We start from the raw sequence: 23,634 nt of genomic DNA, 5'->3' as shown, positions 1-23,634 counted from the left end.
GCTCGAGGGATCGCTGCAGTGGGAACGCGGATGGCTAGGAGACCAACCACTTCGTCACAGTGTGTTGATAGGGGCATGTGGTCTGTGGGTTTGATTTAACCGCAAATGGAATGGCTTTATGACATCATAGCGAGGTACCCTCCTGGTCTGTCTTCTCCTCGTAATGATCCGACCGCGCCTCCAGCGGGCCCAAGTGTCGCTGTGAAGCTACGGTTCCTTTCAATAAAGCGTAGAGGTAGATCCCAGTCAACACCTCCGGCCTCCCATCCCGCTGCACACTCTGCGTCTGACCTTGCAGCGCTACGTCCGTATTCGCTATCGAGTCGCTGGGAGATCTCGCCTTCATCGCTTTCTTGTCCTTGCATATCCAGACGTTGCCTAGCATCAACGCGGCAAGGATGCTAAAGGCAAGGAACGGCAAGATGGAAACAAACGACGAGCTGATAGCATTAGCGGCAGCAGATCGGAAGCGTTCCAGATTTTCCAATGAGAGGTCGCTGATAGCATCCAATGCGGTGGGTGAGTTGACGTCGAATCTAGACGAGCCTTCGCTACCGATGAAGTAGACCGACATCTTGTTCTGGAAGACCGAGCCCATCACCGTCAAAGCTATGGTTCCACCGAAAGGACCAGCGAAGCTCAAAAGGCCAAGAATGACAGCGATCTTGTCTCGGTACATTCCCGTCAGGTGCAGGTTCTCTGGCATAAAGCGGATCCCAGTACCGAACCCGGCGACGCCCATGAGCACGTTGACAGCGGTCCTCTGGCGAGCACGTATAGCCCATGAGAGGGCGCCGATGCTAGCTGTCTCTACGATTGTACCGAATAGTAGGGGCCAAATCGTCTGTCGAGGGTGTACGTTGCACACGATAATGGCGGTGTAGACGCCGACACCGATCCCTGGAACGTAGAACAAGAGTTGAAGTCCAGCTTTTCCAGCATCGAAACCTTCAACGAGGGTGAAATAGATGCCGGCGAAGTAGAAGCAGGCATAGAGAGCTGCGCCTGTCGCTGCGGAGATGATACAGACTAGTGTTACGTCCTTCTCGTGGAAGAGCTGGTATGGTACCACAGGCATAGTCCGTGGAAATCGTCGCGCGAGATATCGACCCGGCGCCATGTATCTTTGGTATACCACGAACATGACCAGCAAGACTGGGCCTGCAATCAGTGGTAACAGAATAGCTGGTGATCCCCAAGCATGAGCTGAGCCGCCCCAGCTAGTTGCGAGTATGATAAGCGCCACTCCAGCGACGAACGTTCCTACTCCGATCAAATCGACACATGCGCATCCATCGAAGAAAGACCTAAGAGAAGTCTGATCCGCCTGCGGATGAGCCATCGAGCACCTCCCCTTCTTCAGATCAGGTCGCAGAAACGCAATCGTGAAGATGCTTATCGCGCTCAACGCAGACAAGAGCACGAAGACCCATCGCCAATGCACATTCGTCATATAGCCTCCGATCTGCAGACCTCGTTAGTAACGATAAATCCAGCTGCTGAAAGTCATACCAAAGGCCCTGTTGCATACGCAATGCCGATCAAGAAGTGAAAGATACTGGTATTGAACGCTTGCTCCTTTAGAGACACGTTGTCCGCTAGAATGATGAGGGAGCATGTAGACATGCCTGCCGTCCCCACGCCCTGGAGCGCTCGACCTAGCACCAAGACTGGCCAAACTTGTGCACTTGCACAAAGGACGGCGCCCAGGGTCATGATAGTAACGGCAGATTGCAGAGCTGCGTGCCGTCCGAACACATCAGCTAGTTGACCGAACACGGGGACGAACGCGGTGTCTGTGAGGGTGAAGGCTGTACCGATCCAGCTTATCTGGTTCAAAGCTTCTGTTTGATGGTGAGCATGCATACTGGCAGGGCTTGACAAGAGTGCTGACGGAAATGAGACGCGATGAACGGTTGAGCTGTCGCGACGATGGTCAGATCCATACTCGCGGTATAGAAGCCTGGTAATAACAGTAGAAGAAACTTCCATCTTCGCGCATTAGTTTTCCATGCTTCTTTGCTGGTATTCACTATGGTACTAGCTGCGATGAACTCAGGTTGGTGTTCCTGGCCAGACTGTGAGGGCGTCGTCATCGCAAGGTGAAGGAAATGTGGGACGTCGTTCTTGAAGATCTTCAAGGGTGTTATATGAGAACCGTACTGGCGTATACATCAATGTATACTCTTAATTTGGCTTCGAAGTCCACACCATTCTTATAAAGAATGATGCATATCTCTACCATAGAGTGCCAAGTGTATTGGCGAAGTGTTGACGAGTGCGAGAGGTCGGTGGCGCAGGCCAAGCGTGCCGCATTCGCTAGCACCGGGCGTCAGGTGCTATTCTCAGCCTAAATTCGCATTCGCTAGATCGTTCGCATTGAGGAAGTTTGGTTTTCTGAGACATTCATATGACTGACGTCAACTTCGTGTGTCTCTTGTATGTCGCATATACTTGTAGGTGCAGCGTAGACATAATCTAGCAACATGATCTCTTATAAAAGCTTTCTTGGCTCAAACTAGTACGAGGGCTGAGCAAGATCATCGGAAGTGAGCGAACATCACCACAGACTGCTACTACATGATATTGAGACGAAGGAACGTTATTAACATTAGACTAAAAATTGACAAATGCGATAGATGAAGGAAGTGAGCAATGCCGACCATTCTCAGCCTGGTCGTGAGATGATGTGAGCTCCTCGGACAGATCTTAAGTCTCTCTGGTAGTCGTTCATCCTTGCAGAGAAGATACGAACGAGATCAGTGACATTCTGATGAAACTTCTTGCGCTCAGCGTCGTTCGAGAACTCGAACCGGAGCCAGTACATGTCGCGCACACATACCGCACCCGTGTCAGATGACGACCAATGTGCACCGACAGCCGCCAGATTCCAGCTGTTGAGCCCCTTCTTCGCATAGAAACGACGTGCTAGCAGTGGTGTACCAGATCGCTCTAGCACACTGACTGTACAGCTGGCTTTGGTGCTTCGACAGTCGCAGCTTTTTGGCTCGATCTTCGTACGTTCGTCGAGCTCAATGACTAGAAAAGATAACTGCCCTGTATCTGGCTGCTTGAGAAACACCACAAGTAACGGTGGCTCTGGTTGTGTCAATTGTACTGCCCTGACTGCAGAGCCCAGGGATATTTCCTGTGAATGAGCGCTGGAGATGTTGCTCATGATGCTCGACGTCGAGGTGAAAGTCCGTTCGCTGAGTGGCTCAGGACTCCATGCACCCGATACAGTTTCTGAAGAATTTAACAGGTCTTCTGACGACCTGCTGTATTGGTGTTGGGACGCGGATCTCTTTTCGAAAGAAGCTTTCTGCCACAACTGTATGTTTCCGATCTCAGTCAATACGTCGGTGGTCTTGCTTGGTCTACCTTCGGATGCATCACCGTTCGTTGGGAAGCCCTGCCCTTTCACGAGTGATGTGACTATTACAGTTCTCCTTCACACGTGTCAGTCTCATACAGGCATATAGTTGAAGTGCTGCTTGCGCGACAGGTTTTGTAGGCTAATAGCTACCCACCTTTGATGTACGCATCTGTAGCCCGTTATGAGGTGTTGCAATCTGAACAAGTCGGTATATGAGCGAAACTCTGGAGTCAGGCCATTTGTGTCATCAGGCGAGCTCTGCAGCTTTACGCTACAAGAGGCATCTTGCGAGCCTGGGACTTTCGGTATTGCATACACAGGGACCAGAAAAACCTTCCTTGGGTCAAGGTTGAGTCTTTGTGTTACTCTGTCCCTGGAACTGCCGCCAGTGCATGATGTCATAGTCGTGGTGGTATCTTCCATTCCCAACGTCCCATCCATGTTACGCACTACGCGAAAGGTATGTGTCTGCGTACCGGAGACAAGCGAAATGTCCAGAAGAACTCCAAGATTCGTTTCGTGCACGTTATCGTTGATGGAGATAGGTCTCGGCCAGATAGCAAGCATTTCCTCGGGAGACCGCATAATAGTAGATAGTCGGGGGCGCGCGATTGGACTGCTAGCGATTCGAGCGCACTCTATGCGAAGTCGTCGATCCATTTCCCGGATGCACCTATCATAGAGACCGCCTGGATTTGAGCTTTGGATACTTGACCAATCGTGTCCTTCCCTAATCTTGTCCATTAGCCATATGCTTTTGAGAAGGCGAAGATATGATGTCGCATCTCCATCCGGACGAACGCCATTGAAATGATTGCAAAAGGCTTCTAGGCCTTCTCTGACTGATACTTGCAGTCCGTCAGATGTTTTCTCCCAGTCAAACGTATACAATAAAGAACGTTGCTGTAACTCCGCTGTGAAGCGCTCGGCAAGCTCGGCAGGGACTTCTATATCCCGCTTGATCACCGGGTGATACGCGTCGGTGCTTGAATCGCGACTAGCAACAAGTAGGTGCTTCAGCTCCTGAATTCGCTCCGCAAGGTCTTGGTGTTGTTCATTGTGGAGATCCCGTAGCTGTGTTTGGACATGAATGTTGAACGCGTCGAGAACGAGACCAATCTTGACGGTATGGAATTTCAGCCGCTCGGTTAAGTCTCTGACCTGCGCATCCGAATTCAGGTTGTAGATGATGTTGGTGATGAAGCCGTCTTTGCCAGTACGAAATTTGCTGACGTCATTGAGCAACTTCTGACAATGTTCCAGCGTCAAGCGGAAGTTGCCCACGATATCGGTCAGCGCTGCGGTATCATATAACTCAGGTCCATAGTTCTCAAGCCTTCTGTTTTCTAAGCCGGTGTTCGCGGTTCTGACGATGGATTCGATGGTGTTGAGACTCCAGTGCAACCGGAACAACGCGTCGCCAAACTCCAGATACCGTTGCGCTAAGACAATACGGTTAGCGCGAAAACGCGGTGAGGTGGCTGGGAGGACGAACGCAGCGACTTCTCCTTCGTGAACCCCTTCTCGTATATGACCCACGATAGTTTGATGGCGCCGCAAATGAAGCTGAGTACACCGAAGTCCCACGGCATGTTACCGATGGTCGCAATGCTTTGAGAAGATGCAGGCTCAGGGACCGACGACGATACCCCCGGAGCTGTCTGTCGTTATCTGGCACACGCGCATCCCTTCCTCACACATCCCCTGCATCCACTCAACTGTAGCAAACAATGCTTTGTTTACTTTCGGATTTAGCCTTGCACTCTTATGCAAAGTGGCTGTCTATCGAATTTCGAAGCGACCTCGTGTTAGTGGCTGCTGTACACATGGCAAGTGTCTTTAAGCAAGGAGTAGCAGCTCCGCGGTGCAAAGGCTCCAACAATCGACGGAAAGAGTAAAACCACAAGCAAGGGCTGCGGAAAAGAGCTTGTCTTGCAGCTCTCATGCCAGGTGATAACTAATCCATGAAACTCAAGGGATAAGTCATTCAGATACCATTACCGGCTTCTTGCTGGACAGTTACTACTGTAGCTAGGTACTACTTATCCAACCAGATTCCTAAGCTTCACCAGCTCCAAATCGATGCTCAGTACCGAATGATGGACGAATCATGTAGCGTCCAATCGGGAGACCGCAGCCTGTGCTTAGACGAAGAAGACCGCGCATACCTCGAGGCTTTGAACGACAAAGATGTTGTCGCTACGAAAAGCACGCCGAACCCTCTAGGTCTCTTCTCAGTAGTGGCCTTCATAATCCAACAAGTCATCGGTACCGGCATATTCCGAACACCATGGACCGTTATGCAGGCCACCGAGAGTCCGGGGATCACGCTTTGCTTTTGGGCTTTTGGTGGACTTGCAGCCATCGCGGGCTCCATATTGTACATCGAGTTCGGCTTGACTACACCTCGACATTCGATCGATGGCGAAAGAGTGCCGGTTGTACGCAATGGTGGAGACATGAACTACGTGAGTGTAGAACCGCAAGCCTGCCACTGATACATGACTGACCGCGACTAGGTGAACTACCTCATCAAGCGACCCAAGTTCTTCGTCTTCTCCTTCTACGCAGTCAACTACGTGATCATTGCCTCGAGCGCGGCCAATGCATTGACTTTCGGCGACGACATAATAGGCTCTCCAGGAACCGATCGAGGTGCAGCCAAGGACGCCGCGGCACGATGTCTTGCGATAATGGCAGTAACGCTTCCATGCTTCTTGCACGCGTTCACTCGCCGTGGAGGTATTCTTCTCAACAACGTCATCGTCATTGTCAAGATCGCCATTCTTTGTGTGTTCCCCATCATGGCGATATGTGTATTGGCCGGTGTCGCACATACGAACCACGCAACAGCCAATATGGAATACAAGAATTCGTTTGCGCGGACGCACGGAAACGCCGACAGCTATACGCAAGGCATGCTAGCGGTCTTTTATGCCTATGGCGGGTACAATCAAGCCAACTACGTAAGTCTCGATGGGCGTGATAAAGCTTACGTCCCGTTGAACTACCGCTTATCCATATCCAGATACTCTGCGAGATCCACAGACCGCGCAAGAACTTCCCTAAAGGCATCATCATCGCTCTCGGAATGATCTGCATCTTACACATGCTCGTCAATGTCAGCTACGTAGGTAGCCATCGTCATCTTCCAGACCGGCGCTGACCGCACCCAGATGATCGTGGTCAGCAAAGAGCAACAACTCACATCTACCGACGTAGCCCTCGCTTTCCTCAACAACGTCATTGGCCACAATCACGCTTCCGCAATTCTCGCCATCTTCACGACCATCAACAGCTTCGGCAACGTCATCGGCATGACATTCACACTTGCCCGCGCAAAACAAGAAATAGCAAAAGAAGGTGTCCTACCATTCGCCAAGTTCTTCGGTGAGAACCGCATTCTCTTTCGCAAATACCGCGAGAAACACCATTCCAGCCAGTCTGAGCCCACTCCGCTAGGCGCATTATTTCTCCATTGGGTATGCGCCGTGTTTCTCATACTGGTAACCTGGCCCATGAAGCCCTCATCCGCGTACAGGATTCTCGCAAACCTATACGTGTACCTCATCGATATCATCCCTACATTCATCATGGCAGTCGGCATGTTGTATCTCCGTACCTTTACAAAATGGTCTCTCAAATCACCTCTCCCAACTTGGCTGAGTGTCACTGCTGCTCTGGTCTACGCTATCGCGGGCGGCTTCCCCTTAGTCGCAGTCTGGATACCACCGTTCCAGTACTCAGACCTCGACGTTCACGACATCATTCCTGGGCTTCCTTGGTACGCGACAGGTCTGTTGTCGTGGATAATGCTGACATGCTGTATTGTGTACTGGGTCTTGTTTCGCTTCTTCCTTCCGCGCATTGGGCCTAGGAAGGGAAAAGAATTTGTGGTTGAGAGGGAGCCGGTGTTTCGTATGCAGAATGCGGAGAGGGTGCAGTGGCATGAGATTGTACTGCATAGCTGGGTTATTAAGGCTCAGCCTGAGAAGAGGAGGGGGTATATGTTGGATGATCTTTGAGTTCAGCTTTGCATAGACATGCAGCACGGTCTAATCATACCCTATACATCCTCCTTCCCCTTAAACTCATTAGGTTGTACCATAACCCTCTTCTCCCTCAACCCCTCCCTCTCCTTCTCCGCTTCCTCCTCCTCTTCCCTCTTCTTCTTCCTCAAATACTGACAAAACTGACTTCGATCCCGCATCTTCCCACCCCACCGCACAAACACAAACGGCACAACACACAGCGCCAAACTGAAGAACCCCAATAAGCTTGTCGCCCAAGCCACACCCATAGTCCTATACATCGGTTTCGCCGCAAAAGGCAACACAGCCCCAAACGAAGATCGTGATAAACTCGCCGCCGCCATCGCACTCGCAGCGAAGACTTCGTATGCATCGACTAGATAGTTGAGCAAAGCCATGAAGAGACACAGATACCCCATTCCAAACAGTATCCCCGCGAGCGTGGGCACAATCCAATGAATATCTTCTCTACTCGTCCAGCCCAGCCAGAATGCGCTGATAACGAAAAATGGGCCAGCGATGCAAGCGAGAGGCAGCCTCCGCATCTCTTCGTTGCGCGACCAAGGGCGATTGAGGCGTTGAGCGCGGGCCAAGTACCAGTCCCACGACAAGTAAATGCCAGCGGAGATGAGGGCGCCGACGCCGATAGGGAGGAAGGCGAGGCCTGTTTCGCCGGCGTTGAAGTGGTAGATGCCGGTGAAGATTATGGGGTAGGATTGCAGGAATATGTAGAATATCGCGTCTTTGGGGGTGGGGGTTAGTAAGGAGATAGGTTTGTGCAGGGATAGTAGGGGAAGGTTGGCTTACAGGCGTAGCTTAGATATAAGCACGTGAACAGCACGAGAGGTTCAAAGCAGATCATACGTAGTGGCCTAGTCAGGATGACGGTGACGATGTGGTTCAAATCCGTCTTCTCCAATTCAAGTGGCGCAATGATATTCTCATTACCCGTCTCCTTGCGTAGTCGCTTTGCGCGCCGCTTTAGGATCGTAGGACCGTATGTTTCGTCGAAGAAGTAGAAGAGCGGCCATGTTGCTCCGGCAAGTATGACTCCGATCCAAAAGGCCCAGCTCCAGGATACCACGCTGATGAAGCCTGATATTGGGGGACCGAGGATGGGTCCGAACGTTGTTGCTGCCTGTTATACTCTGATTAGGTTTCCTTCCTTCTGCTAGAGGCCATTAAGAGGAAGGGGATAGGAGCCACATACCATGAAAATCGCCATACTCCTCCCTCGATACTTTGGATTATGATAGATATCCGCGCATATACCCCCCACAACACTGATCGCGCAACTCCCTCCCACACCCACCAACAACCTGAAGATGACGAGTGAAGCGAAGTTCGGTGAGAGCGCTGAGGCGATGGAGAAGATTGTGAAAAAGGCGAAGGAGATCACCATAGTTCCTTTGCGGCCGTATGATTCTGAGAGAGGGCCCCAGAGCATGGGACCACATGCGTAGCCAACTAAGTACATGGATGTGGGTAGGATGAGTGCGTACTCGTTGGTTTGGTTGAAATGGCGGGATATTGGGGCTGTGGCTCCGGCTGCTAGACTGGAGGTCATGGTGCTGTTCATGACTTTTGGTTGTTTAGCTGGGTCGTTGTTGCATGACATTAGGGTGGCTTACCACTCATGATGGCGACGACGAGGGCGTAAATCTTCTTCCACTGGAACACTCGTTAGTCCTTCCCAACTCACTTTTCATTGTTCAACTCACGCGACCCCAGTTATTAGGATTCTCAGGATCTCCATCTTCAAAGCGGATGATACGCCTCCCACTGGCATGTCCATCGTGAACACTCGATGCCGGCGACGGCGAATTCGAACGTCCATGCGAACTTAACGTTGAAGGTGTCCTCGACGCAACTTTCTCAATCGCATCCTCTTTCTCTGTATCGTCAGATGTGCCAACATCTTTCTCAAGTTCCCTCAGTCGCGCAGCACGCGAGCTTTCTATAGCACCGGCTATGTTGACCCGTTAGTAAACCACAACCCAATCTCACAGTCAAGACGAAGTTATGCGTACAGCAATTTCTTGAACTCTGTCGACTCGTCGTACTCCTCTGACTCTTGGATGTGAAACTGCGGACAAGAGCGACTGGTGAGGTAATGGCCTCATGTCCCGGCCCTAAGCCTTGTTGTTCTCGGGAATAAGTTCGTTCCAGATCTGCACTCTCCATGCTGAATGGAATACCCGGAGGAATGACGCAGCTTGCTCTTGAGCAATTCAGGACTCAAAAAGACAAAACGGATGACTTTGCAAATGCAATTAGAGAAGGGAAACGGGTAGTAACAGACTAGAACTTGGGTAGTATACTGCGCGACCCCGCGCACTTGTGATTAGCCATCCGAGGTGTTTAAGTAGGCGCCACAATTCCCCTGATCAATAATTTTCGTGGCTGCACGTCTACCTGGTTTGTCGATCGTAGCCGTTACCGCATGCAGAGTAGGCGGGGCTTAACTTACGAATGCATGACGGGTACCGTTTAGCTGCGTGTTAGCTGCGTGCGCCCTACGAGGCCCGACGGGGAACAAGACGTTATTGTGCATCGGCAAACTTACCGATGCGCGGCTCTCCAAAGTGGAACTCGGTACATTGTTTGATAATTGACCTGTAATGAGTCACGTACGTTATCTTCTTTCGTTTTTGCGCAGGAAAGATGCGCCTTTGACTCAAACTACCTGGTCTTCGGTATGCGGATTAGTAAAGTCCGACGGTTATGCGTTAGGAATTATGGAACGCCGATTCGGAATTCGATCCATCTCGGAATGCGATTTCAGACTGGGACGTGTGTTGAATCTCGATTCTTGTTGCATGTATCTCCGTCGGCGAACTATCGCTGCAAGTCTATGGCATATGCATCGCCTACGTCTCGAGGTTGATGCTGCGTCCAAAGCGGCCATAGAGTGCCTTCTTCAGCTCTCCCATCTCTTCTTGGATACCTTCTAGCTTGGCCTTGAGTGCTTCTACCTCGCTGTCAATGGTCTCTGTTGATGAACCCAGAAGCTCAAGGACCTGCGGTTGGGGTAATGAGACGAAGCAATCGCCGACTTTGTATCTATGGTTGTGATTAGCTTGTCGATACTGTGGCCATACTAAGATGAAAAGCCGATTTTCAGCTCATCGCAAGAAACTTACGGTACTTTCTCCTCCTCATCAACTAGCTCGAGTTCGCCTGAGATCTCTTCCAGATCTTCCTTCTCCTTCTGCGCTGTTGTTAGATCGAGTGCAGATCGAATGCGGCGGTTTGAATCGTACAATCTTTGCCCTCAGCTCCTCTTCGAGAAGCTCTTCTTTTTGGTGCAGAGAACTGAACTTGTTGATCTTCTCTTGATCCTCGCGGCGCACCTCTAGGTCCTCGCTTTGGGCTGAGGCCTCTTCATCTTTCGTGAGCTGCCACCGTTAGCGCCAAATCGGAGAACACGATGCAAAATTGATGGTACTCACCATACGGCGCTGCATCGTGTCACTAAGCGTTGCCGAGTGATGTATGGGTGGGGAAGTTCAATTGAAGTTGAGTTAGATGAGCAAGAGAAGTGAGAGACGTTGGTGGCTATGCTCCGGCGTTGCTCGTGCCTCCGAGTGTGAGAATGCCAAGACCGTCGCGAGGCAGGCGCCAGCCGGTGTTGAGTGGACTTCCGAAACCATCAATCACGACGCTCACTCCTGGAGATCTATCAATTTACCCAAGTGCGCCACATATCGTTACAATGAACGCGTTGGTACCAACAATGCAGGCATAACATACTCCAAAGCTATCACAGCTATCCAACCCGGAACAAAACCAGGCCCCAGTTTGAACCCAAGACGCCTTCTCATCTTCGTTTAACAGTACGACATGAGTACTGAAATAGGATGCGATGAAGATTGATTGTGAGCTCACACATGGACAGAGACGCGCCAACATACCCTAAAGGTGCCTGGTACCAGCCTCGTGAATTCAGATTCCAACAATGAGGTCGCAACAAAAGTGTAATTCCAAACTCCCTATGCTTGCTATGCACAGCTACACACTCTACCCTACTCCCCACCACCTTGTACCCCCAACCCCCCCTCCACCCTCTCAAACTGCGGCCCACCCTCCTCCCTCTTCTCCACCAATTCGTTGCTTGTCTGACTATTCTGCGCATCACTAAGCGCCCTCACAACATCGCTCTCCGCCTTATCCCTCACCAACTTCCTCAACGCCTGTATCAAAAACCCGCTAAAAACATCCACACTCCACTCATCAGGCACAATCGCCAACACATCAGCAACATCAAGCCAGCCCCCAAAGCGCTCGAGGAGTTCAGAGGTGCGCTCCACCCTTTGCGAAAGATCTTCTATCTGGAGAAATTCTCTGAGGAGGTGGCCAAACATGCGTGATTGTTCTGACCGTGTGGGGATCTGGCTGTGAGACACGGGCGGTGCGCCGGGGGTGGCGCGGCGGTGGATAGATGCGTAGCCGTAGAGGCAGTAGCTTATTGCTGTGTTGTAATCGCCCAAGCCGTGCGTGAGTAGTTTCAGCGCTTCTTCGTGGCGCTCTTGCCGGCCGTTTAGAATGATCATTTCGGAGACTAGTTCTTGGCTGTAGGGCTGCAGCCGGGACAGAACGGTGTGAACGTCGTAGGACGAGGTTTCGCTCAGGAGTTGGAGGAGGCGGATGCGGGCGTGCCACCATTCTGCGTCGAGGGCGTTATCGGTTATGAAGGAGAAGTAGGTTGGCTTGGGGGGCTCGAGGATGCGGTAGGTTTCGTAGCTTTGGGAGAGGGTGGCGCGGGATGAGGGGGTGCTTTCGAGCTCGGTGATTACGGTAGAGAGGTAGAATGCAATTAGTTCGTTTACGTACTCGGGGTGCTGGAGCTGGTGTTAGTAAAGCGAGTGAGTCTGTGCTGAGGGGCTTACCTTTTTCTGGCCGAAGACAAGATACTCTAGGTACTCTTTGACAGCGCCTGGCGCCTTGTCTCTCAGTAGTGCGACAGCTCGAGTAGGGTCAAATTTGACTCTACTCTGATCGTCCGCAAAGACTTGAACGCCCAGCTTTGGATTCCTATTCGCTAGCCATGCGCCATATTCTTCTACCAGAGCTTGGTCGCGAATCTTTCGTAGATAGTCGCGCACCTTATGTTCGCCATCTATGAGTTCGCCTCCCTTGTCTTCCTCGCCTTCCAAGATTCGTTTCCAGGTCGCTAGCACATGTGACGCCTTGACGGAAGCCTTGCAGTTGCCTTGGTACAAGCGACTCAGCAGGAAGAGACGCTTGAACTGTTCCAACAGCTCAACAGCGCGATCGAAGCACTCTACTTCCTTATCCACCAGTTCGTAGAGTTCTGCTCGGTGGGCGCCGGGGCTGGAAGTACCCTTTGGACTTCCTTGGTCTAGTAGTAGGAGTATGTGAAGCAATGCTGCATCGACAGTCTTGAACACGGTCGGGTCGTTTGTTACACTTGCCATCCCTTTCCGCTTCTTCCAAAATTGAAGGTACCGCTTTACAAAGTGCAACAGATTGTCACCAAAGGGACCATTGACATTCGTTGGCATGGTCGAGAGATCGTTTTGTTGCAAAAAGTGCTCAACCAGCGTTGTAATGCCGCCATAGATTTGTATGCCGTCTGAGCCCTGAACAACTTCTTGGTTGAGGATCGGCATGAGGCTCAAGACAACACGCGGATCTATCTCACCTTCGATCAGCGCTTGTTCGGTGCTGCGCTTCTCGTTTTCGAATATTATGATGTTGGTCTTTGTACGTAAAACCACATCCATGAAGAGCATAAGCGAGGCCTTTTGACGAATGTATATGAGACTGAGATATTCAGACTCGTTACGCGGTTCTTGTCCGCGGATATCGCCTAGGATGGCTTCTATGACTCTTCTGTCAGGCTGGATGCGTGTCGCATCTCCAATGAGCGCATACTGGGCCGCTTCGATCCGTGAATCCAATCGGGTCACTAAAGGGTTTCGGACTGTCCACCATATCTGGTCTCCGGCCCAGACGACAGTCTGTGACTGTAACTTGGACAGACGCTCCGCAAACTCGCGGTCCGCATTCGCTTGGCGCTTCTCGACTTCATTGGACTCTCTCGATGCTCCCTCAGATGAAGCAAGCTGCAACTTCCGGACGGTCAGTTTCGCGCCTACCTCCGAAATCACTAGATCGTAAGGCTGCACTACAGTGCGCATACCTATAGGCGTCGAGACATGTGAGCCTTTGGTCTGAACTGGCAGGCCGAGTGGGCTGAAGTTGAGCCAATGTTTATCAACTTCCCCAGCGCTAGGATCCACATCCCATCGCTGGATTTCGACGCCGTAGGTCATACTACCTTCCGCTTCTCGATGTACAACGGCCAAGACGTAACCTTCCTCAGAGTTCATGCCCTGGCCCATAGAGGCCGAGAAATCTATGCCCGCGCCGTCTACAGCAATCGCATCAGGATAGCTACTGAACTGTATGCTACCTCTGCACATATCTCCATCGAGGTTTACAAACATGCCGACTCCTTGGTCGGAAGGTGTAGTGCCGACTGTCAACAGAAACTCGTTCGGGTTTGGTGATGCGACGTGGGGTCTCAAAGGAATGAAGGGCGGCGGTCGTGGAAGCAGTGGCTCTTCGGGCTGTGGTCTCTCTTCTTCGGTTGGAGCTGGTGGTAAAGGTTTATCGGGTGAAGTTGCGCCGCCTCGAGACTGGCTAGACGCTCTTTCGCCTTCTCCACCCATGGCGGCTCGGCCAGGCGAGCGTGACGGAGCCGGTGACATGTCGCGAGAAAGTGATTGGGGCACGTCGAAACCATAGCGTTGAGCCGGAGCCCGTGGGCTTGCTGTTCTGGAAGGACCTCCCAGCCCAAGCACGTTCAAACTTGTACTCCGAGAATGGCCGCGGTGCTCCTCGGGAGCTTGTGGATGTGAAGCAGAGGAAACGCTTCTAGAAGGCGCATTTGGCACGGTCGCCAGATGCTCAGCAGCGCCGCCTATGTCGCCAGCGTCTGGATCCAAGGACGAGATTGGAAACAGGCCTATCTTCTGCTGGTGTACGACGTCCAGCAGGGCATATGAATGCGCATCAGCAGCGCATGAGAACGTGTCCCGGCGGACAGAGACCAGACAGCCACCGTATTCAATCGCCTTGATCGCTTTCGGGGGCGAGTTCTCGGATATCTGCACCAGTCGCAGGCGCTTCTTAAGGCCGATGACGACTACCACGCCATCCTCAGCAGAGCCCTCGATATCCTCGTTCAAGTCGACACCTCCAACCCACAGACATCCTATCGGCTTGAAGGTCGAGTCTGGGCTCAGCTCGGGTAGCGAGTATATGGAGAGGGTGTTGTTGCACAGCACACAGGCCTTGCTGATCTTGGGGAGCAGGAGAATCTGCTGCACACCGGGCCCATTGCTGTCGTTATGGGGCGGTTCTAGGCGCGAGGCGATGATGGCCGTGGGCTCTTCGGAGGGATCGTCGGTCTCGGGCGGCAGGAGGACGAAGTGGATGATCTCGGCAGCGGAGGTGCCAACATAGAGGTTGCCGTTCCACACCTCTACACACGTGATGCGCACGTCAGTAGATGGGCCATCAGCGGACAGCGGGAGGTTTGCGACGAGCTTGCGGAGGATGTAGGGGCCGTCCTGCGGGGGCGGGCGCCGTGTCGCGGGCGGTTGGGAAGGTGCGTCTGCCATTGTTCTCGACCTTCACATGCGCCATGGCAGGCTATGGCAGCGAAGTGTAAGAGGCGCGCATGGTGCGTGTTGGACTGGCGCTCGTGGTGCCTGGTGAGCTATCATGGCGGCAGTCCACCAATTAGGGCCGCCCAACGCCGCACCTTCCGCGGTTTCACGGCAAGCTGGGTGCATACGTAACCAACTCCATTCCATGATTCACAACGCGCCGTGAAGGCTTGCGGGAGTAGACTACGACAGGCGCGCAATAAACCCCGGTTCTTTTGGATTCCAATTACACGTCTGTCTCACTCGCAGACACGGATACAGACTGAAGCGCAACCATGGAGGGCGGAGTAGATATGGATGAGAGGGTCGAGACTCCACCCAGTGCCGAGAGGCAGGAACCAGTCGCAGAAGAAGAGCAAGAAGAGGGGAACAAGTTCCAAAAGGCGATCGGCGCATGGAGAAGTGCGAATTCCCGTGACGCATATGATACGACTAGGCTAACAATGCGCCAGACATCGACCTCACCACTCTCATTCCGCAGCTCGACACGGTAGCCTCGGATCTTGTCGCACACCAAAGAGACACTCTCACCCAAAGAAAGGACCTCGCGCAGAAGACCAAAGACTTTCGGAAACTCGACGATGCAAGCAAGCTCAGCGACATCAAGGGCCTCTTGAAGTGTAAGCCTCCACTTGCGCAGCTGACTGAGCTCTACTAAGCCAGATTCGCAGCATACCAGAATTTCATTGATCTTATATCCAACCAGTCCAAGACGGTACAGGCTGCCTTCTTCCAAGTCTACTCGCCGCTCTCTGAAGCACCCGACCCATATCCTCTCCTCGAAGCCTCCGTCGACTCGCTTGTGACCTCCGAAGAACTCGTGCCAAAGCTCACGTCTGAGAACGAGCGCCTACAGAAGACGGTAGCGAAACTCACCACACAACTCGACGATTCAGACAAGAAGTTGGAGGAGGAGCGGACGGCACGGAAAGCCCTCGAGGACAGCCGAGACAGCAAGATCAAAGACGTGGAAGCGTCATGGTCGGCTGTGCTGAACGAGAAGCAGGACAACTGGGAGTCAAAGGAGAAGAGCCTGGAAGAGAAGGTCGAGAACCAGGACCGACTGTTGAAGGAGCTCAAGGCCAGTTACGAGGTCTCACAGCGACTTGGTCAGGGAGAAGCGTCTGAAGAAGAAGGCGGTCGCGGTGCTACTGCGGCGGAGCTTGAGATTGTCAGCTCAGAGCTCGAGCGAACAAGCCACCGATTGGCAGAGGTCACAGCACGGAACGAGCAACTACGCCTCGAGTTGGCTCAGTCTGCATCTGCGCCAGCGCAACAGGTTGCGGTTGAAGACGATCCGGCCTTCCTGCGATTACGATCCGAGAACTCATCACTCTTACGAAAGCTGGAGAATGCGCGCTTCGAAAAGGACTCCGAACGAACACGGCTCGAGACAGAGACAAGGAGCTTGGAGCGGGAGATCAAGTCGCTGCGGAGTGAAAAGGAAGCTCTTCGCGAGAAGGTGCAGAAATGGGGCGACTACGAGAACGTGAAGCAGGAGTTGGAAGTGCTCAAGGTAGGCTCTTCACATGATGCTGTTGAGTCCAAGCTAATTTGCGGCAGTCAATCGAGTTCGCAACAGGCGACGACGACGATGAAGCCACTGAAATCGCCCTCTCACAAAACACCACATCCGGCAAGGGCAAAGGCGAAACACTGGAACAGCTCCTGCTCGCTCGCAACAAGAAGCTCAGCAACGAGCTCACCGTCATGCGCGTCTCACACCAAGACCTGCAGAGCAGGCTAGAAGCTCTACAAGAAGAGCTCTCAAACACAAACATGGACTTGGAAAAGTCCCGCCAACTCAACGAGACACTAGAAGCCGATCTGGAGAAAGTCCAACAAGAAGCCACAAACGCCTTCGACCCTTCTGGCATGTCGGTTGCAGGAACCTACGTATCGCGTTACCCGCAATCTTCCTTTGGCGGAGGACGAAGAGGCCGCTCATCACCCACCTCCTCCATAATCTCCGGCTTCGACAACTCGTCGCAAGCACCCACACTAGCCTCTCTGCGTGCGGGAGGGGGAGGGGAACCCATGGGCGGCGGCTCCGGCATCCTCCCCATGATAACCGCGCAACGCGACCGCTTCAAGAAGCGCAACTCAGAGCTCGAAGCCGAACTGCAAAAGTCGTACCAAACCGTCTCCTCCCTCCGAAGCGAGATAGGTGCGCTACAAAAAGACAACCTAGACCTCTACGAGAAGACTAGATATGTGAGTAGCTACAACGCCGTCAACAGAGGCCCCGCCTCCAGCGCTTCAAGTTACGGCGCAAACCCCAATCCCTCTGCCATTAACATCGATTCTGGAGGCAGTGGCTCAACAGTCGACACCAAATACCGCTCAGCCTACGAGTCAAACCTCAGTCCGTTCGCTGCGTTCAGGGGCCGCGAGAGCGCACGCGCAATGAAGCGCATGCACCTCTTTGAGCGCATGGTTCTGCGCGTTACTAAATTTGTGCTTCAGACGAGGACGAGTCGGAATATCTTTGCGGGATACCTGCTTGCGCTGCATTTCATGGTGTTTTATTTCTTGTTTAGCTTTGAGGCGGGGGCTGCTGGGGGCGCGGCGGTTGTGGCGGGGCCGAGTGTGCCTGGTGGACCGGTTCCTGGGCCTGAGGACCCCGGGGTGTGGCATAATGAGGATGATGGGACTAGTTGAGGGGGGAGAGATGGGGTGTATTATTAGAATGGGTTTCGGGTGGGTAAAGGTTGTTATTGTGTACGCATGTGCCTTGGGGGTTTGGAGCTGGGGGCGATGATACATCAAATTATTCATCATTGGTATCACTTATCCCTGATACCACTGATGAATAATTTGATGTTATCAACGTCGCGAGTTCCTACTATCCCGTCCACGGCACAGCGACCATAATAAGCCTTTGCTGTACCTGGAGACTCAGAAGCGACCATTTGAAGAGCTTTTCCTCCAACAATTCTATGGGTCTCACGTCGATCGAGAAACGGATCGATGATCAACGATCAACGTGGGAGTTTGAATCTATTTACAGGCGCTGGCATCTTTTTGCAGAATTGAGATGCATTTTCGTCTTCCCATTGCTTGAAACAAGATGTACAATAATCAAGCACGGCGGATACGTCGTCGACCACCCTCCAAACAGTCTACTGATAGGTCCTAACCACGAAAGCAGAACAAGTACAGCATATGCACATGAAAATCCGTGGCACATCTCAGATAGCAAAGTTTGGACATACCAGCATAGAGCCTACCACATGTCAATACCACTGTCGTGTAACCATACTGATATCGCAGCGCATCGGTATCTCGACCACCCGGCGGCTGTCCGATAACCACGCGCAGCAGACCAAACATGTGCTCGACTCGACACTCACACAACCAGCAAAAAATCACCAGGAACGAACGGCAACAAAGCGTGCCATGGAACGCAAGAGTGGCAAACCATTCGCAAGCGCGAAGGACGTCTCGCGGTTATGTATAGCAGACAGCGCACTGCCCTCATGGCATCTGAATGGCCATCTCCAAAAAAAACGTATGGCGACACGCCATCGTCCTTCATGTTCTCCCATCCCCCAGCTTCCCTGGTTCTTCTAGCAGAACCGCTCTCGGGCACTGCTATCCAACGAAATGGGGTATCGAGGAACAGAAACCGGGAAAACGGCCATGCAAGAGCGGAATGTCAAACAAAGATCCCCGCTTACCCATCTCGCTCAATCCACCTGCACGACATTGGTATTCCCAGCCAGTGACCAGCAAGCCAAATACAACGCATCCAATCCACAATGCCAGTCGAAGAAAACCAGAGACCTGTTCGCCGGCCGCTGGCTGCCAATAGCGAAGCGCCGAGATAGCGTTCGAGGATGCTAGCGCTGGAGGCCTGTCCAGGCCCGTTCTGGTCTCTCATTGGCCAACCTTCGCAATATCCCTGTGAGTAGCCGGATGAGGTATATTAGCTGTCATTTCTTTTACCTTCCCGTCGCTGCATGCAGTGTATATTAATAGTCTTTTTCTGTGGATGCGGGGGTTATTTGCGGTGTTTGTACCTTCTACATCTGGTTTGGCGGTGCGGGAAGGTGCAGGTGGGTATCTGCGACCAGCGACGCCAGCGACGGGTGGGTACAGGGTAGTGGTGCTAGGAATGGTAGCTTGGGTACTTGCCAGCTGATGATTGCGTGACTAGGTGTAGGACGGGCGGCTCTGCGGGTAGTGGGTGGGAGAAGGAAATGGAGGGAGGAGGGAAGGAAAGTGGAAGGACTGGGTGTGGAGAGGGCGGTTGCTGTGTCCAGCTTGATTGTGGTTGTTTGTGAGGGTTTTTGGTTTTGCACTGTACTGTAGTAGGTAGGTAGGTAGGTAGATCCTGGTCGCGTGCTGATTTCCAACTTGCCAGGCTCGAGGTATGCTGGCGCTGGCATGATGTTCCTGTGAGGTTTCCAAACTCAGCGCAGGAAGGCGGGCGACATCCGTCTTACTTCAACATCAATCATCAACTATCTATACTCCCACATCCACAACACAGCCCCAACTCCAAACCTCCACCTCCCATCAGCACATCATCAAGAACCCCTCCCGACGATCACAGATCTGCCCATCTCCATCTCCATCTCGCATCAGCACCTTAACCTTCTACCCATTACCAAATTACCAACCCCCTCCCGTCGCGCTCCCCAAAATAGCCATCTCGCCAGCCGATCCCCACGGGCGTTTACAGCACTAACCCCCAAACCCGGCTAGCGGCCGTCCTGACCACCCCCAGGCGCGCTCGGCAGAACAGCGAACCACAACACACCTGCCATCCCTCCCATCTTGCACAAAACGCTGTGAGCCTATCACACCCCCGCCAGCTATATTTGGGGTCTTTTCCTTGCCTGCATTAGCGGACTAAGTGAGCAAAGCGAGCGAAAGCAGTGGCTGGAAGGGCGAGTGGGACACGGCGGTAAACGGTTGCTCGGCTTCGCAGACACTTTGTCGCGTGTACTATGGATGGATCTGTGTGGAGCGGGCGACTACGCGCTGGGAGTAGGGATAGCGATGGCGCAAAACTGGTTCGTTTCGTAGTGTAGCGCGATGGGTACGTTGTGTATATAGGAAGATGCCATACACGGCCTCGTTGACGGTTTCCCATATCCACCTCACTACCAACACAACATCTCACCTACCTCTACAAGAGACCCGCTTTCGTCGTCGTCGCGTACTTTCCTTTGGGCTTCTTTCCTTGAGGGTTATTTCTGACGTTTGTTTCATTTCGCTTGGACCGTTTTTATTCATCTTACGGATCTCATCGCTTCCGAGTCTTACAATAGCTCAGCAACAACAACAATCTATTCCCGGAATACTCATCATACCGGCGGCAAGGCTTACAGTACATTCCTGAACATCGTCTGGTTTCTGGTATAAACATCGACGACAGTCGCGGGCTTTTTGAACATCACACAAGCATCCAAGACTTCGACTCGGCAATCTACTCTGCATCAAGATCTATATTACACCCAAGACATCCCAACCATGATCTTCACCAACACCCTCAGCCTCGTCTTGGCCCTGGCACCAGCCACCATCTTCGCCGCTCCCAGCCAGACCGTCGACTCGATAGCAGCTTTGATCCCAAGGCGGGACATCCCCGCGGTCATCTACAAGGAGCTGTTGAAGACAGACTCACTATGTGATCTATCCAACGTTGCTCTCCCTGCTGGTACGTCCCCCCATCCCCACCACCAACCATCCAAGAAACAACCCATATTAACACGCCCCAGCACCCACCCCCCTCGCGGCCCCCGCAAAAGGCACATCCCTCCGGCACATCGCCATCGGCCGGGGCACCCAAAACTACACCTGCGCCGACTCCTCCTCCTCCACCATCCCCAAAGCCACCGGCGCCATTGCCACGCTCTTTAACGCCACCTGCGACGCCGCCCGCCTCAACGTCAACATCCTCGGCCAAGTCACCGATCTCGCACTCAACTACGCGATCCCCACGTCCGCAGAGGCAGACCAGCGTCTCTCTGGCCACCACCAGTTCACCGCCGCGGGCGTCCCTCTGTTCATGCTTGAGACTGACAAGAACGACTTCGGTCGTGTGGAGTGTGCTGTTAATGCGAAGAGTGCTGCGCCCGCGACTGCGACCAAGGGGACGAATGGTCTGGGTAGTGTGCCGTGGCTCAAGTTGAACGCTACGGTTACGACTGAGGGCCAGGCGGCTTGGGCGTACAATGAGGTTTACCGGATACACACTGCGGGTGGTATGGCGCCTAAGGACTGCAGTGGGATTGAGGGCAGTTTTACAGTGGAGTACAGTGCGCAGTACTGGTTTTACGCTTAAGTCATGGCGGGGTGACTGATTGTTCTTCCTTTTTTCTTTTCCGTCTTCTTCTGTATAAAGCATTTTCATCGGCGTTGGGGGCACGGAATGGGAGTACCGGTTCAGCGTTCCGGCAGGAGCATAGTAAGCCTATCTGGATACGGGCTTCGATTAGTAGTTAGCATATACCATTCTCCGCGATTCTCTGTTCATGGCTCATAGTTGGGCGAACAGTAATCGTAATATTCAAATCACAAAAGCCGTTGATACGTTATCATCTCGCTCTTTTCAAGTGATGTCTTTACGTCGTCTCTCAACTATCCTCTGGTTCCTCTCTCTTCGGCTTTCGATGCCTCGAGCTTCTCTTTCGGAGTAAAGTTCCCTTTTCAGGGTCGATGTCGGGTACGAGCAGCTTGTTGACTTCTCCTTTGGCTTGCATGACCTTCTTTGGCCAATCATAACATATATCGATGCGTGATCTGGGTGCGAATATTTCCAGAACGAGGTAGATGAGGTAGTCGACGATGACGCAGATGCAGAAGAGTTTGCCAGCCCAGATGCCGCAACCGAAGTATCTCTTCAGCCGCTCAATTAGTGCGAAGCTCTGCACACCCGCACGACCACGTGTTGCACTCCATGCACCAGCTGCTCCTGCGCCTTGGTAGAAATCGCTGTGACTGATTACGCCGCTAATTCCGTCGTAGACTCTCTCTGTTCGCTGCGCAATGTCGGTCCAGGAGTACATCTGCTTGACCTGGTTATGGAAAAGCTCCGTCCTGACCTTTCCAGCTCGCAGTTTGGCGATGGCACGGCCTGTTGCTACGACTAAATCGTCTTCTTCGGGTGCCGCGAACTCAACCATATGGGTTGGCAGCACTTCAGGGATGCCTCCGACTCGGGTTGCAACAACGTAGAGTCCGCAGGATGCAGCTTCTACGATAACGGTTCCGAACGCCTCTGTCAATGAGGGGCAGAGGTAGATGTGTCCCCGTACCATGACGTCTCTGACTTCTTCATGGCGGACCGGACCGATCATGAGGACCTTGTCTTGCAGCACGTTCCGCTCGATCATCTGTTCGAGATCGATAGCCTTCGGTCCGTTGCCAGCGATGATGAAGCGCACGTTTGGGTTCGCAGCAACGATGTGGGGTATAGCAGCGACTAGAAGATCGGTGCCCTTGTTGTAGTATAGCCGTTGTATGACAATGACAGTAATAATCTCATCAGGGCGCATTGGCTGTCGCGGACCAGGCGCCTTCTTCGTGTGCGTAGGGTCGACCGAATCGTGGGATAAAGGACGGAAGTTCTCTGCGACCACCGCGTTGGGTATGACAGAGACCATGAGTGGATCTAGCGAGGCTCGAAGGACAGTGTTCTCTTTGCTACAATGTGTTAGCAGCTGCCAGCCCCGGAAAGAGTACCAATGGAGACATACCAAGTATGACTAACGCAAATGACATGATCCACATCACTCAAGGTAAACTTGAGAAGCTTGTTCGTAAGTATGCTTCCCGCATCCGCAAACCCAAAGAGACTGTGATCCGTGAAAACGGTCCTCAGCCCCATAGTCCTCGCATGCAATATGGCCTCATGGCACAGACTACTAAGACTGGCATGGCCGTGTACGATGCCGATGTTTTCGCGGATGACGATGTTTCGGAATATGGGGAAGAAGGAGAAGACGGTCGGGAAGGTGGTTTCGCGGTATATGACCCAAAAGGGGACGTAGTAGACTTTGAGGCCGTTGGTCAGGTAGCGAACGCCAGTCCGGCCAGCGTAGGCGTGTGTTATGACGATTACTTTGTGGCCGCGGTCGATTAGTTTCTGGAGGTATTAGGATTGGACACAATGAGACTTAGTGATGGGGACCTACACTGGACAGTTGGTACATGTGACTTTCGACTCCTCCTACGATTGATGAGTACTGCGCCGAGTCTCAAGACGCGGCTAGGTGCATACCGGGCTGAGGGTAGAAGTTGTCGCTGACCATAGCGATGTTGTACGGCATGATGTCGGATTGTGAGGACTGGCACCTCGAGTCTGCTCAGAAGGATACATGGCGCTCAAGCCTGGGCGCAATTGGAAGGTACCATGGGTGTATCTGGCGGGGAGCACCTGCTTTGTCGCGAACTCAGGGCCTCGGCGCGTCACCGTCGGCGTTTGGCGTGGCTGGAACTCCGACTAAATTTCCAGGGTCCATAGATTTTCTAAACTCACCATCCGCCTGTCGCAACCATCGCGAATCCTTCCAGG

The 23,634-nt window shown here is 52.8% G+C and overlaps 8 protein-coding genes across 8 annotated transcripts; 3 read left to right on the top strand and 5 right to left on the bottom strand.

Moving 5' to 3' along the window:
- Window positions 1-124: 124 nt before the first annotated feature.
- Window positions 125-1,078, bottom strand: J4E93_009187 (uncharacterized protein; the record flags this gene model as incomplete). The annotated part of the gene is made up of 1 exon (XM_049347081.1): window positions 125-1,078. The coding sequence occupies one exon, from the start codon at window positions 1,076-1,078 to the stop codon at window positions 125-127; it is 954 nt and encodes a 317-aa protein (XP_049195645.1).
- A 2,936-nt stretch (window positions 1,079-4,014) lies between these two features.
- Window positions 4,015-4,968, bottom strand: J4E93_009186 (uncharacterized protein; the record flags this gene model as incomplete). The annotated part of the gene is made up of 3 exons (XM_049347080.1): window positions 4,015-4,106; window positions 4,276-4,818; window positions 4,872-4,968. The coding sequence occupies 3 exons, from the start codon at window positions 4,966-4,968 to the stop codon at window positions 4,015-4,017; spliced, it is 732 nt and encodes a 243-aa protein (XP_049195644.1).
- Window positions 4,969-5,475: 507 nt separating this feature from the next.
- On the top strand, window positions 5,476-7,401 carry J4E93_009185 (uncharacterized protein; the record flags this gene model as incomplete). The annotated part of the gene is made up of 4 exons (XM_049347079.1): window positions 5,476-5,844; window positions 5,896-6,342; window positions 6,405-6,506; window positions 6,553-7,401. 4 exons carry the CDS (start codon window positions 5,476-5,478, stop codon window positions 7,399-7,401), a joined length of 1,767 nt encoding a protein of 588 aa, XP_049195643.1.
- Window positions 7,402-7,442: 41 nt separating this feature from the next.
- J4E93_009184 (uncharacterized protein) lies at window positions 7,443-9,025 on the bottom strand (the record flags this gene model as incomplete). Its single annotated transcript, XM_049347078.1, has 3 exons — window positions 7,443-8,149; window positions 8,215-8,545; window positions 8,807-9,025. The coding sequence occupies 3 exons, from the start codon at window positions 9,023-9,025 to the stop codon at window positions 7,443-7,445; spliced, it is 1,257 nt and encodes a 418-aa protein (XP_049195642.1).
- Window positions 9,026-10,277: 1,252 nt separating this feature from the next.
- On the bottom strand, window positions 10,278-10,874 carry J4E93_009183 (uncharacterized protein; the record flags this gene model as incomplete). The annotated part of the gene is made up of 4 exons (XM_049347077.1): window positions 10,278-10,470; window positions 10,551-10,618; window positions 10,671-10,805; window positions 10,860-10,874. 4 exons carry the CDS (start codon window positions 10,872-10,874, stop codon window positions 10,278-10,280), a joined length of 411 nt encoding a protein of 136 aa, XP_049195641.1.
- Window positions 10,875-15,382: 4,508 nt separating this feature from the next.
- Window positions 15,383-17,768, top strand: J4E93_009182 (uncharacterized protein; the record flags this gene model as incomplete). The annotated part of the gene is made up of 4 exons (XM_049347076.1): window positions 15,383-15,509; window positions 15,560-15,727; window positions 15,779-16,623; window positions 16,671-17,768. The coding sequence occupies 4 exons, from the start codon at window positions 15,383-15,385 to the stop codon at window positions 17,766-17,768; spliced, it is 2,238 nt and encodes a 745-aa protein (XP_049195640.1).
- Window positions 17,769-20,588: 2,820 nt separating this feature from the next.
- On the top strand, window positions 20,589-21,402 carry J4E93_009181 (uncharacterized protein; the record flags this gene model as incomplete). The annotated part of the gene is made up of 2 exons (XM_049347075.1): window positions 20,589-20,775; window positions 20,837-21,402. 2 exons carry the CDS (start codon window positions 20,589-20,591, stop codon window positions 21,400-21,402), a joined length of 753 nt encoding a protein of 250 aa, XP_049195639.1.
- A 292-nt stretch (window positions 21,403-21,694) lies between these two features.
- GPI3 (Phosphatidylinositol N-acetylglucosaminyltransferase gpi3 subunit) lies at window positions 21,695-23,389 on the bottom strand (the record flags this gene model as incomplete). Its single annotated transcript, XM_049347074.1, has 4 exons — window positions 21,695-22,763; window positions 22,817-23,205; window positions 23,255-23,289; window positions 23,341-23,389. 4 exons carry the CDS (start codon window positions 23,387-23,389, stop codon window positions 21,695-21,697), a joined length of 1,542 nt encoding a protein of 513 aa, XP_049195638.1.
- Window positions 23,390-23,634: the final 245 nt, after the last annotated feature.

This window comes from Alternaria ventricosa (assembly GCF_023758065.1).
Source record: "Alternaria ventricosa strain BMP 2768 chromosome Unknown scaffold_20, whole genome shotgun sequence".
NCBI classification, from domain to species: domain Eukaryota; kingdom Fungi; phylum Ascomycota; class Dothideomycetes; order Pleosporales; family Pleosporaceae; genus Alternaria; species Alternaria ventricosa.
Note: the sequence above shows the minus strand (reverse complement) of the source record. Positions and strands in the feature narration are given on the sequence as shown.